Here is a 14,331-nt window from a genome sequence, read left to right as displayed (position 1 = left end):
AATGAATTTGGATCTCGGCACTTCGTGCTTTTATATAGGGATAGTAGAAGAAAAGTCATTACATGACTACTTGGATGGCATATCGTCTAATTGATAAACAAATAGAAACATTTTACATGTATAACAAACATGATGAATGGTGAGCAAAGGTTTGGTTGGTGTTGCCTTGTCTTTCTAGTGTTCCACGCCACAACCTCCTAGATATCAGCTTTAGAGAAACTGTCGTTGTGCCACAATTTCCCTTTTGCTTGTAGGGACAAGGGACCAAGCAATCGTAATCATCACCTCAACATCAGCAATGGCAAATTTATCCTGGCTTATGTTGCAAACCTGGGGCGCGAAACAAATACGACCCTGTGCACCGATATCACCAGATTTTGTGTAGGCTTCTATGGCAATGTCCAACACTCCTTCAATTTCTACAGAAACAACTTGCCTCGGCAGGTATATGTGACCATTAAGACCTTTCAGCATTGCTCCATCTTTTGATTCAAGCATTACAATTTGGCTAGATGAGGGATTAATAGCACAAGTGACTCCACTATCAGTGACCACCGTTTCCCGTGAAGCTGAGGAGCAAGCAACTCGGCCACCATATTCAAACGGCCATGAACCACACTTGACAACTTGGACACTCAAGATGGTAGCCTGGACTGTTCGTTTGACATGCTGCAAGCATAACTCCAGTGTACACAAACAATTATCAATGCAAAGGGTCGATACGCCAAGACCTCCTCCACTATAATTGGCGACATAGCTGATCAATGCTTTATCTTGAGACATTGTTGGACCTTTCACTTTCAGTTGGATTTCAATGTCAACTATGTCTGTTAACACAATTGCACGTGATGGCCCAATTAAGCGCAAAAAAGAATCCTGCAAACATCATAGAAAACCCCGAATCGATTACAGACCCGACCCCCACACGCGGGGGGATACGTACGCAGCGTTTTGGCTGGACCAAGTTAAGCTATGGAATCTTAGTGTTCCATTTCAAAAAAAAAAAAAACCCAACCGTCTGACAGAAACCAATCGTCCCGAAATTCAAAAACCCCCTCATAGAGTTAATTCTCGTACTAACCACCCCGTCTCCACCTTCCTCCTTCCCGTCGTCACCGTCGGCAGCTTTCCCAAGCGCGGCCGCGGTCGGGCCTCAACCTTCCCCGCGCACTTCCGGGCGCAGCTCGCGGGACCATTGATGTGAAATTACTTCCAATTGAGCAAGAAACAAAGAAAGGCAGAAACAACAGTGTGGATCAGCAGCGACAGGCAAAACAAAAGAAAGCAATAGTGTGGATCGGTGAAATCATTCACTTCTTTACTCCACCTGTGAAATTGAGCAGTGGATCAACAATTGTTTATTCTCAAATACGCACGAGCGTGCATACTACATCTATTAAAGAGGAGAATGGGGAAAGAAGCACCTCCGCATTGGCGGTTACAATAGTTACATAACCCGAACTCCACCCATAATCTCACAAGCTAACTACTCGCCACATGACCCACCTCCATGGCCGCTAGGATCAACAATAGTGTGTGTTTAAAATTGATCCGGAGAGGCAGAAAGCATTTGTACTCCATACTGAACACTTGATCAATGGCTGATCAAGTTCAAAGCCTTCGTAGGGAACACTTGATCCATCCATGGTTGTAAATCTGCTACTGCTAGTGTATGAAGATACAGAATTATTCTGGGGTGGAGTAGAGGTTGTCATTGCGATTTTCTGGCAAGGTACCATCTTCTCTGCATGTGATTATTTGGCAAAGAAGATAGTGATTTATATGAAATACAGTAGCTTATTGTGAGTTTTGAATAATTGTGAGGAAAATTCAGTACAAGTTGGGTCATGATCAGTACAAGTTGGACTCAGGACTTCTATTTATACAAACTACTCCTGTTTTCCTGTTTATTTATATCTTCTCTGCATGCTTGTGAAAATGAGTTGAGTTGAGAACAGAGCAGCTCATTCCGAGGAGCAACAGGATATGCATCTTGACAGTAATTTTTGCACCAAAGAAAAATGCTTGCATCTTGACAGTAACTTTTGCACTTGCGCCAACAAGAACTAAACTTTGGTTAACTGAATCCAATAACTACTGAGCTGTCCAGATTAACGAAATACGGTGCACAAATTTTCTGTCATCATCAGTAACAAAATTCAGATTAATAGATTAACACATTACAGTATCTACCAGACCAATGTCAAAATTCAGTAACAAAAATGTTTGGCGTCAAAATTCAGTAACAAAAATGTTTGGCGACTCCAGACCAGTATTTACCAGAGTTTGGTGCAGACCAGTGTCAAAATTCAGTAACAAATTTACCCCATAGACCAGTCGATCCACATGGAATGGACAGTGGTGCAGACCAATATATACAGTATATCAGCATTATTCTGTATATGCATATGCGACAAGTCTGTATATCAGCATTGTAATTCTGTATATCAACACTGTAATTCTGTATGTGCATTGCAGCAATGAGCAAATAAATATGAAGACTCTATTCTTGATGCTGTGTTATCAGTTATCACTATCAAATTTCCACATCAGGAATATTGTATATTCCATGCCAAACAAAGCTGAGATGGGCAACAATATGAACACCAAGAAAACTTCTCATATAACCGATAAAGTCACAGTCATCAGTAATTTATTTCCCACGGAGACAGGTATCAAGCTCGCTAACCATTAAACCATACAGGAACAACATTTAAAAACAAGGCAACTCCTCTAACTGAATCTCAACTAGCATGTTCTGCAACATCCATGAAAGCAAATGCAGCATCCTGAGGGGGCTATCAGACCTTGAACCCCTCGGCACGGAGGCACTGTTTGTGAGCCTCGATCCACTTGGTGCACGCAGACTCCCCGTGCTTGACGATGCATTCATCTCTGAGCCTTTTGGTGTCGGGGCAAGCGCAGCATATCTTCTTCTTCGGCTTCGAGTCAGTGGCAGGAGCTGCTGCTTCGTTCACAATGGAGCAAGCAGCCGGAGCTGCTGGGCCTTCGTTCACAATGGAGCACACAGGTGCCTGCACGGGCGTTGGGGCTTCAGTGCTACCCATTTCAGCAGCAGCAACTCAGGTATGACCTGCAAATCTGGGGGCGGAGAAAATAGAAAACTCACTTCAGTCCCCGTTGATCACGACACTATATCTGTACATTACAACGGTAATAACCCAATATTTTGTTGTTCTTCGATTACAATCCAAGTAGATAACAGGACAAGCGGATATTGAAACACTGCAGTGTTCCTCTGAACTTACTGACGAACAAAACCTGATTATATTTCATTTCCCGCAAATTTTATTTGACCATTTTGGTGTAGCAATAGGATGTAAACAGGGAGACGAGATGATAACCTGATCTCATGTTCCAAGGTGCAAGTGTCAAGCCTCCGGATTAAATTCCAGATCTTGATGGTAACTACTCCTACAGTATGAGAAATCGGCTATCTGAATTTCTTTTCAGAAACCGCCCGCCTGAAGGCCTAAACCATGGAGCAAATCTTGCCCCGCTACTCGAATGAGCAGAGATAACCACGAAAAATCTTGCTCCGCTACTCGCATGCCTAAATCAACCGCCGATTTTGCAGAGCCCGCACGGACGCCCAACGGCGGCGGCTAAAACAGAGATGGACGCGGGGATCGAAGCAGGAGAAGAGAGGAGAGGTTACTTGCCTGGACGGAAACGAGGAAGTAGACTGTTGAAGGGGGGGAGCGCCGCTGCCGACTGTCGTCTTGGTGTGTGCGCCTCGGGCGGTCGGTCCGGCGGGCGGGTTTTATTTGTCGACGGCGGCCGCGCGGTGGCCCTGCGCGTGTCTCCCTCTTCTTCTTCTTCTTCTTGGGGCTTAAGAAAGAAACACGTAGGTGGGTAAGGAAGGGAGGCAAAAGGCCGTGCCGGACGGGCCCGGCCCGGGAGGAGGCCACGCTTCCCGTTTTGTTTTTCCTTGACAGTGCACTTTTCTCTTCGCTGTCCGGATTACTTTTGTTAAATATGAGCAAATTTCTGTTAAAAATTATTAACTTTATGGTGGATCTAGTGATACTGATATGAGTATTAAAAATTTAACAGACATGGCATCTGTTAAAGCAGAACAATTTGATGAAACCACAGAGCTAATTAGCACAACGTTGGAGGGGAAATAAACTTTGGTTCCCGGTTGTAGATAAACCTATATGGGGATTTTTTTTAATAATTAAATAAAAGTCAAAATATGTAAGAACTATTTTTGGAATGAACTTGACTTACTTTTGCACTAGTATATAATTTTTCACGAAAAAAAACCAACGTTCACTTCACAGCGAAAAAGACCAAATTTATTTGCTATTATAGGTCACTATTCACACTATTTTGGCCAAAAAAATTGCCTTTTTTGAAAAGAGGTTAAAGGGCGATTTTCTTTTTCTGGAATTTTTCTCACGAGTACAATGGAGGGTCAAGTTTATGTCAAAAATATTTTCAGAATTTTTTGACTTTTTGTTGAATTACTAAAAAAATTTCCACATAAGGTGTAGATGTCCCCATAGACCAAACGTCCGCGTCCAACGTTCGAGAATGATTGATGCTGACAGTGGGCTGCGCTGGCATCTGTGCATCTCTCCGACAAACTAACATACGCAAGACAGAGGACTCATCGACCCAACCAAAATGTTGCTGATACAGTAGCGGTGTCACTAATAGAAAAGATAGACGCGGACAACTTATTGACCCAGAACATCGCTGATGCAGCAGCCGAGTCACTGATAGAAAAGAAGCCAGATGTTTTTGTTGAGCGATCATCAGTTAGTTCTACAAAACCATGTCTATTAGGTGGTGGACTTGGCACAATTCCAGAGTATGGAACTATTGGAGTATGCCATCCTTGTTAAACAAGAGTGCATCAAGCCACACTTGCAGTAATCAGAAATGCCACAGCTCTGCATGGTTCGGTTTTGACACAATGGGTCTGGATATCAAACCTTCTGTGCTTACTTCTGAGAATAGCTCAGAGGTGCACTTGGGTGAAAATTGTACAGTAGTCCCGGTCGCGGTGGCAGAGCCATGGAAGGAGTCCGTTAAGAAAGACCTGAAAAATTGGAGTATCACCAAAGAGCTAGCTATGGACAGGGGTGCGTGGAAGTTTGCTATCCATGTGCCAGAGCCATGAGTTGGTTGCGAGATTTTATGGATTTCACCTCTAGCCTACCCCAACTTGTTTGGACTAAAGGCTTTATTGTTGTTTTAGTCCCGGTCGCGGTGCCAAAACGTTGGTTTTAACCACATAGGTTCCAATTCAAACCGAGTCTACATGCAGTTGTTGTTCGACAAAGCCTCTGAATGCTCATCTCTAAAATATACTATCATACTGCTAAGTGTAGGCCTACATTTATTTCTAACTTCTCTACTGCAGCTACATCTTCTATTGGCTTTCACCCATGGATCAATCACATCAACAAACCAAGAACATATGCAGTAAAAAGAACTTCTAGGAAAGGATTGGTATCGCGCCTTCCTTTCATTTTCTTTATTTATCAACATTTTGATATTTAAAACCATGGACTCGTGTTGCTTATATATATATAGCCGCAACCTAAACTCAACCGCTGACTCGTAACTAGGCTCGGTGAACTAATTACAGTTTTGCTAGAACTCATCTAGATGAGATATAATTTGGTCTCATTCATCTTTTATAGTCGGATGTGATGCTATAAGATGTGTGTGTGCTGATGTGGGTTGTATGTGTTCTTATTTTCAAAATGAATGAGACCAAATTATATCCCATCTAAATGAGTTCTAGGTACTCCCAACTAATTAAGCCGACCCGAACACAAACCAATGCCATGGCATGCAAGCCATGCATACGCATGTACACGAACACTTACCAAAATTAACCGGCAAGGTTATTTCAGCGTGGCTTTCAGGTTTATACACTTTAGTCTTTTTGTTGTTCTCTGCTTATTTGTGTTGGAGGTTCTTCGGTGCTTAGTAGTAGAAGGTTGTTTTCCCTGGTGAGAGCATCCTAGAGATAGCCAGATATCTGAGGATGTATGTTGTCGTTCTTGGTGTGGTTGTTTGTTGCACCAGTTAAGTGTCACAAAATTAAAGTGGTAGGTTGGATGATGTATATATAACTCCATTTGGGTAATGAAAATGGGGGCCATATAGCCCCTTCTATAAAAAAACCCGGCAAGCTTGATCACCGCTCTACTAATCCTAACCAGACTTAAACACGAACTAAACTTATTAGTACTTTCAGTTTAACCTAATTGATCTACTCGCAGAATGGCTTATCCCATAGCTACATGAATTAGGTTGATGCAGAGGCCGAGGTCATTCTCCTTTTTTTTAAATCTACATGGATTAGATTAGATTAAGCTAACAGTCTCCCCGCCCTCCTCTGGCTACTTCTCTTCTTCTCCTTAATCTCGTGCCGAGCTCTACCATAGCATTCTCGTCGATCTCATCATCGAAAGAGAGAGAAAAGCATGTCGGTGAACCCGTGCCGGCCTCCCGCAGCCTCGTGGCGCCACAACCGCGCGACAATCTCGAGGTTGAGGCTCGTTACCCATCTTGTGCTCATCGTTGATGGGCGTGCGGAGCCATGGAGCAGAGTCGTTGTCATCGGGGTAAAGAGATGAGAGGAGGTAGGTTGTCATGAACTGGCAATATCATGCCGCTAGAGAGGGGGGGGGGGTAAATATGTCATTGGGTATTATGCCGACATCCCAAGAGGAAGAGAGGGATGGGATGGGGACCCAGTAGGATAGATCACGGGGAGAAAACAATTGATGAATCACCTTTTTGAGGGTTGATGGGCAAAATGTGAGTTGACTATATTATTACAGTTGAGACCCAGGAGGATAGGCACTGAAAGAAAAAACAGTAAAAAAGAAAATTAAGCATGAACGTAGGTTAAAAATTTAAAACTAACTTGGCAACATCATTTTCTTATTTTTAACAAAAAAGATCCACATTTATTAGGAAGGTTTAAAAGAGTTACAAAGCACACTAAACATAAAAATTACATCTAAGTACCCTACACCATCAAACTACCACTATCGCTGCCGGAATGAGTCATCGATGATCCATTGTCACTGCTTCCTGCAAGAGCCAGTCTAACCTTGTCGATGACAGTTATAAAATCTTAGTGCACGTACCTCTAAGTACCAAAATGTCCAGAGTTGCAACCGTCACCATCAAACCTTGAAATGATCTAAAGTGTCTGACACAAATCTTCACTACAAGAAATATGTCAACTTGTGACCTTGACTATTGGTCACCGAAAGGTCATTGTTTTTCATTTGCGACTTTTTTTGACCAAAAAGAGAAGGTCAAAAGCGGAGGATCGTTAACTGACTATAACCTTCTCTGTGAGAAGGTTGTGGACGTTTACGACCAAAATATTCCTACTGTGGCGTTTTGGTCACTAGCAACCTCCCCAGGCCACGTAGGCATCCAGCGTGGCAAGCTGATGTGGCACAAGATTCAGCCCAGTCCAATTCGGCTTTCTACATGGGCCTAGCCCAACAATTCGGCCTTTTTAATGTATTTTTTTCCTGTGCTTTTATTAGCTGGCCCAACATTACAGCCTTTTTATTTTTGGGCCATAGCCTTTTTGTCTCAACAGTTTCATTTTTTCTTTTTTTATAAAGTGGGTTCACTAGTCAGGTGGGTCCCCATTGTAAGGTTCTAGTAACTGGGTCCCTTTTATCATGTTCTCGTAAGTGGGTTCCATCTATCAGGCTCATAGTCTTCATATTTGAACTACTATTTAAATTGGGAGAGACAGAAAACACACATATACTCCAAATAAGAGCAACCAGATCATGTAATACAATGGCAATAAAGGTAACGACTACAAGTTAATACATCACTTTACAAGATCTACAAGCTTTACAAGCTCCTTCCGTAGCAATCACAAACTATGCACCTGCTCCCATCATGAACAACATGCCAAACTAGTTGGACAACCATAGACAGATGAACAACATGACAGACTCGCTGGACAACCATAGTCAAGGCCGGGAACAAACAAAATGGCAACATGCCTTCCTCGATCGCCCTGTTACATGAATCAGTAGAGAAGAATCAAAAAACTGGGGCAAATATAATATGAACAGACCATTCAAGAAAAGGATAGTTATTTAGAATGATAACACAAATTGAGCTAGTGCCATGCTTTTTGTTCTCTAGCTAGTTAAAATGAGATACTCTGATAGAAGAAAACAGAGACACAATATGAAAGCTAATAGTAGGGATGCCACAGCTTAAATGAGCAAGTTATTTTGTATTTGAGAAACAAAAAAATGCACCAATAATTTTTTAGAAGGTAACTGAACTTCTGTGCACACATTTAGATAGAAACAAACGCTTGATCAACAAGCTGTTGTAATAGTGTATATATACATGCTAACAACATGAATGTTGCATCAGGCCATGCTCAACTACTCCAAACCATTACATAATCAACACTCCCAGTAGCTAATTATATAAGGGCACTGCTCATAATGAAGAGCAAAGTATTTTTATGGGGAGGAAAGGCTCCCAGCTTCACCACCCCCAGGATATGCATTCAAACCAGAATTGATTAGTGAAGAAAAAAGAGAGCAGCTCCCCTGCTTTTTTCTGGAACTGCGGTAGTCTAGCTTAGCTTCAAACAAGAGTAACGACTTTGTAAGACATGTATGTCTGCCATAACCAAGCAAGCATATTCAGTAGCTACTTAAACAAAATCCCAGTTCATGAATTATTTCATACAGTAACGGTGACTAGTTGAAGGTTGTTGTACCTGACCACTATTTTGGTGAAGGTCGACCGACCGGCACACGCTTGAGCACGGAGATGAGTGCTTCCCCCCAGTCCTCTGTTAGCTGCAGTTGATGTTTGCAACAGTCATCATCCATGTTGTAAACTGATTAGCAACTGCTGCCAAACCCAATGTGACAAATAGGTAAGCACTATAAAATGGATTTATAAAATTTAATAGTATAAGCAAAAGGCAGAGCATGTGCAAGTTTATCAGTACAAACTGGATTTATAAACAAAAGCTAATGGTATAAATAGAAGGCAGAGACTGTACTGTGCAAGTTTAGCACTATAAACAAAATTTAACAGTACTGACAAAATGCAAATACTGCAGATACTATGTACTGACTACTGTGCTAGTTTAAGCTGAATTTTGTTCAGTGCTGCTGATGAATCTTGTGCTTGTTCAAGCCGAGGAGAACTAAGTAGTGAGCTATGTACAAACAAAAGCAGAGACTATATACTGGGTACTGATGCACATGCTAAGTGGAACAGACCATCCATGCTAATTGTAGGATTACCAGCTGCTCTCATGCTAACTGGAACAGACCATCCATGGAAATTCAGATATTATATTTTAAGAGGGCATACTTAAAATATCATGTTTTTTTAGATCAGTGTGATACACAGTAATTGCAGCATATGCAACAAGCGCATGGAATTATGGAGAAATAAGTACTTATCAAGAGAAATCCTAAAAAATACTAGAGAACATTACTGAACCTCTGTAAACATGGAGATACATGCTGATGGCTAGCTTGTACCACATTAGCAAAGCTGTTTTGCATTCTGTCATAAGGTAAGCTATATACTATCGAACAGAAGGTGTGCCCCAAAGCCTAATTTGACAGCAATAAACAGTTGCAGGTGTATCTAACTCAATAGATAAGCTACAGAAAACAGTTGCAGGTTTATCAGCGCACACAGCAACGAGATGCTTTTGTCGAATGCCTAGGGAAACTATGCATACGAGCATAATCTGCTGATTTTCCACACAGATGGTTATGATCAGCAAACAAGGTCTCAAGCTAAGCATTGTTGTATCCAAAGGACGCAACTATGAATGACATCACGGAGATCATGACCATTTGAAGCATGTACAGTCTACAAAGATACTAACAGGTGAACAGACAGCCCCTAGAAATTGGCTAACTACTTCTACTGTATATATGCAGTCTACAGAGATACTAACTACTTATACTATATAATCACAGTCTGCAGTCACTAAATAAATCAAAGGTGTATGATGGAAATACAGCAAAATAGTCCAGTTAACTTGCCGATTAAGAGACCAATGAAACCAGTCACTCTAAGCATACTAGAGCTTCAAACCTCAAGCACAGAGAGCGTGAGGGTGAGAGAGGAGAGGAGAGGAACCACCACCTATGCGGGAACCATGGAGCGAGCGAGGGAGCTGGTTCTGGCAGCCAATCATGTTTGGTTCGGCCATGAGCAACAAGGATGGTGTGCGCTGCGGCTAGGATTGGGCATCGGTGGTGTCCGATGCACGCACCTGCGTGAGGACGAAAAATAAAAACACGTGAGGGAGGAGAGGGGAGGGGAGGGAGGGGAAGAAGAGCAAATCGAAGATGGGCGAGAGAGTACCTGGAGGAGCGTCGTCAGGGCGTGGTAGGCGCGGCGTCCCGAGCACGGGATGGCGTCAGCAGGGAGCAGGCAGGCAGCCGTCTGGTGACGCGGCCGGGCAGACGAGACGCGTCGGCGTCCCATGACGAAGGTCCATGGCGTGTGCACGCGGGAAGCCCTCCTCACTTCGCGTGTGCGCCTCCGGTGAGGCACAGGCTGGCGTGCTGGATCTGGGATCTGGCCGCGGCATGTGCTGTTGGGCCTGGGTGCTACTGGGGGTTGGGGGAGAAGGGGAGGTGGAGAGGGTGGGGCGTCGGCCATGTGGGAGGGGAGGGACCGGAGGCCGGCGGTGATGCGTAAGGTCGTCGATGAGTTGGGTGGTGGCGCCGAGGTGGGTGGGTGGGAGGGGAGGAAGGAATGAACCGGGGAGGTGGTCTGGTTTGGGAAATCGGGAACGGCGCGCGGGAGGCGTGGAGGGAGGAGGAGCGGGTGGAGCAGGAGGGCGTGGGGAGGCCATGGACGGCGGCGAGCTCCGCTGGAGGGAGGTGGCGGCAGCAATCTCTCTCTCGATCTGGAGGGAGCTGGAGGAAGGAAGGAGACGAGCTCTCTCTCGATCTGGAATGGATGTGGGAAAAAAGGAGGCGGGGGGGGGGGGGTGGATGCAAAATGACCACGAGGACACAGCTAGGGTTAGTGTGGAAGGGTTGATAACTGCCGTTGGATCCTCGAGCATCCGACGGTGTATGATCCATGATCCACGTGATATGCCCATGGACCAATCAGAACGCAACAAACAATTTAAAGACCTCATGACCATTTTTCATTTTTTAGTGCTCAAATTGAGTTTTTTTGTAAAAGACCTACCAAATATTTGTTCAAATGATCTCATATTATACACAGGGGTGCATTTTTGTAATGGCAAATAGTGTTGCCTACAGGAGTTTTCATTTTCTTTGCATGGAAAATTCATTTTCCATTTTTTGAGTGCCTGAAATGAGGTTTTTTGTGAAGGAACTACCAAATAATTGTTGTAAAAATGGACCAAATCAATTTTATAAAACACTAGGCCATGTTTAATGCACAATTGACACAATGGTTGGGTGTCAAAGGCTTTGATCCATCTCTGGTGAAAAAGACAAATTTTCGCCGATTCAGCAGGAAGCGGGTCAAATTTGAACTGCAGCTACCTCGTAGTTTGCTCTTTACTTTTTCCAAAAATCATTTCTAGGTACATAAGTATCTATTTAATCAGAGAAACACCAAAAAAATTTCAAGATTCAACCACTAGCTAGGAACGGTCATTCTCGCTGTTTTGACCGCATTTTGAAACGGGCATAAAAAATTTAAAAAAATATAAAAAAATTGAGAAAACTTCGCATTGTGTCATTATATGTGGCCAAGTTCCCAGGAAAAATGACAAAGTTATAATACGACAATTATTTTAAAAAAGTGTTCTCATAAACGAGCTATCACGTGTGGAGATCAATGGCTTCTAATCCAAATGATCAATCTTATGGCCACATTCATGGCATAGTTTGTTCAAATGATCTCATATTGTGGAAAAGGGTGCATATTGGAATTCCAAACAATGTTGCCTAAGGAAGTTTTCATTTTCTTTGGACGAAAAACCCATTTTCCATTTTTCGAGTGCCCAAAAGTAGGTTTTTTTGTGAAAGACCTCCCAAATAATTGTTGCAAAATTGGACCAAATAAATTTTCTAAAATACTAGGACTTATTTAATGCACAATTCACATAATGGTTGGGTGTAAAAAGTTTTGATCCACCTCTGGTGAAAAAGACAAATTTCCGCCGATTCAGTTGGAAGCGGGTCAAATTTGAACTGCAGCTGCCTCATAGTTTGCTATTTATTTTTTCCAAAAATCATTTCTAGGTACATAAGTATCTATTTAATCACAGAAACACCAAAAAAAATTCAAGATTTAACCACTAGCTAGGAACGGTCATTCCCGTTGTTTTGACCACATTTTGAAACGGGCATAAAAAATTCAAAAAAAATCAAAATTTTGGGAAACCTTCGCATTGTGTCATTATATGTGGCCAAGTTTCCAGGAAAAATAACAAACTTGTAATACGGCAATTATTTTAAAAAAAGTGTTCTCAGAAACGAGCTATCACGTGTGAAGATCAATGGCTTTCAAGCCAAATGATCAATCTTATGGCCACATTCATGGCATAGTTTGTTCAAATGATCTTATATTGTGCATAAGGGTGCATCTTGGAATTCCAAACAATGTTGTCTAAGGAAGTTTTCATTTTCTTTGCACGGAAAATTCATTTTTCATTTTCCGAGTGCCCAAAAGGAGGTTTTTTGTGAAGGAACTACCAAATAATTGTTGCAAAATTGCACCAAATCAATTTTATAAAATACTAGGCCATATATAATGCACAATTGACAAAATGGTTGGGTGAAAAAAGTTTTGATCTACCTCTGATGAAAAAGACAAATTGCCGTCGATTTAGTTGGAAACGGGTCAAATTTGAACTATAGCTGCCTCATAGTTTGCTCTTTATTTTTTTCCAAAAATCATTTCTAGGTACATAAGTATCTATTTAATCATAGAAACACCAAAAAAATTCCAAGATTCAACCACTAGCTAGGAACGGTCAAGCCCGCCGTTTTGACCACATTTTGAAACGGGCATAAAAAATTCAAAAAAATTGGAAAACCTTCACATTGTGTCATTATATGTGACCAAGTTTCCAGGAAAAATAATAACCTTGTAATACGGTAATTATTTTTAAAAAGTGTTCTCAGAAATGAGCTATCATGCGTGAAGATTCATGGCTTTCAAGCCAAATGATCAATTTTATGGCCACATTCATGGCATAGTTTGTTCAAATGATCTCATATTGTGCACAAGGGTGCATCTTGGAATTCCAAACAATGTTGCCTAAGGAAGTTTTCATTTTCTTTACATGGAAAATTCATTTTTCATTTTTCGAGTGCCCAAAAGGAGGTTTTTTTGTGAAGGAACTACCAAATAATTGTTGCAAAAATGGACCAAACCAAATTTATAAAATACTAGGCCATATATAATGCACAATTGACAAAATGGTTGGGTGAAAAAAGTTTTGATCTACCTCTGGTGAAAAAGACAAATTACCGTCGATTCAGTTGGAAACGGGTCAAATTTGAACTGTAGCTGCCTCATAGTTTGCTCTTTATTTTTTCGAAAAATCATTTCTAGGTACATAAGTATCTATTTATCAAAAATACATGGTTTGATGGCGAGACATCGAGGTTTGGACGGTGGCCGAGGGCCCCAACTCTAGAGCGCGTAAGCTCGCATGCCCGCCGCATGGTCACCGCGTGACCGTGGCGTTGCCATGTGTTCTGGGCGGCCTAAGCATGTCTAGTGGGTTAGGCACTCCCCGGGTAGGTGCTAGGAAGAAAATCACAACATAAGATTCTCACGAGAAGACCGATCGATGCTCAAACATGAATAAGCAGCCAAGTGTTTGATTTGCGGTACGGGAAATGCACATGGCTAATGGGCGTGAGTTTTGGCTGAGGATGATCAGTTACTAAGAAGACCGTCTTCACAAATTTTCACCTCAAAAGGAGGAGCCTAGGTGGTACTTGCTTTACAAACTACCACACTGGACATAAATACGAATGTTGAAGCTGGGCTCAAAATAATGAATGGATTGAGCTGGCATTTGGTGGAGGATGGTTATTTGGGCATTGGAAAGCACTGTAGAAAATGGATACCATTTGGACATGCCAAAGTGGTACTTCCTTCACAAAGTGCTGCTTTGAACAGAATAGGAAAATGAATATTTTCTAATTATTTTTGAACTAGGCAAGGAATGTTTTTACATATTTGACGAAGATATGACCCAAAGAATTTATGAGATTTTTTTGGGAATGTTGGGAATGACAGAAATATAGGTTGCTTCACAACCTAGGGCAAAAACTGCCACATGGACATGAC

General features: G+C 42.1%; 1 protein-coding gene across 1 annotated transcript; it reads right to left on the bottom strand.

Moving 5' to 3' along the window:
- Positions 1-210: 210 nt before the first annotated feature.
- Positions 211-3,068, bottom strand: LOC123139579 (uncharacterized). Its single transcript, XM_044559347.1, has 2 exons — positions 2,808-3,068; positions 211-876 (listed from the first exon to the last, which is right to left on the bottom strand). The coding sequence occupies exons 1-2, from the start codon at positions 3,066-3,068 to the stop codon at positions 211-213; spliced, it is 927 nt and encodes a 308-aa protein (XP_044415282.1).
- Between the last annotated feature and the right edge of the window lie 11,263 nt (positions 3,069-14,331).

This window comes from Triticum aestivum, chromosome 6B (assembly GCF_018294505.1).
Source record: "Triticum aestivum cultivar Chinese Spring chromosome 6B, IWGSC CS RefSeq v2.1, whole genome shotgun sequence".
NCBI classification, from domain to species: domain Eukaryota; kingdom Viridiplantae; phylum Streptophyta; class Magnoliopsida; order Poales; family Poaceae; genus Triticum; species Triticum aestivum.
Note: the sequence above shows the minus strand (reverse complement) of the source record. Positions and strands in the feature narration are given on the sequence as shown.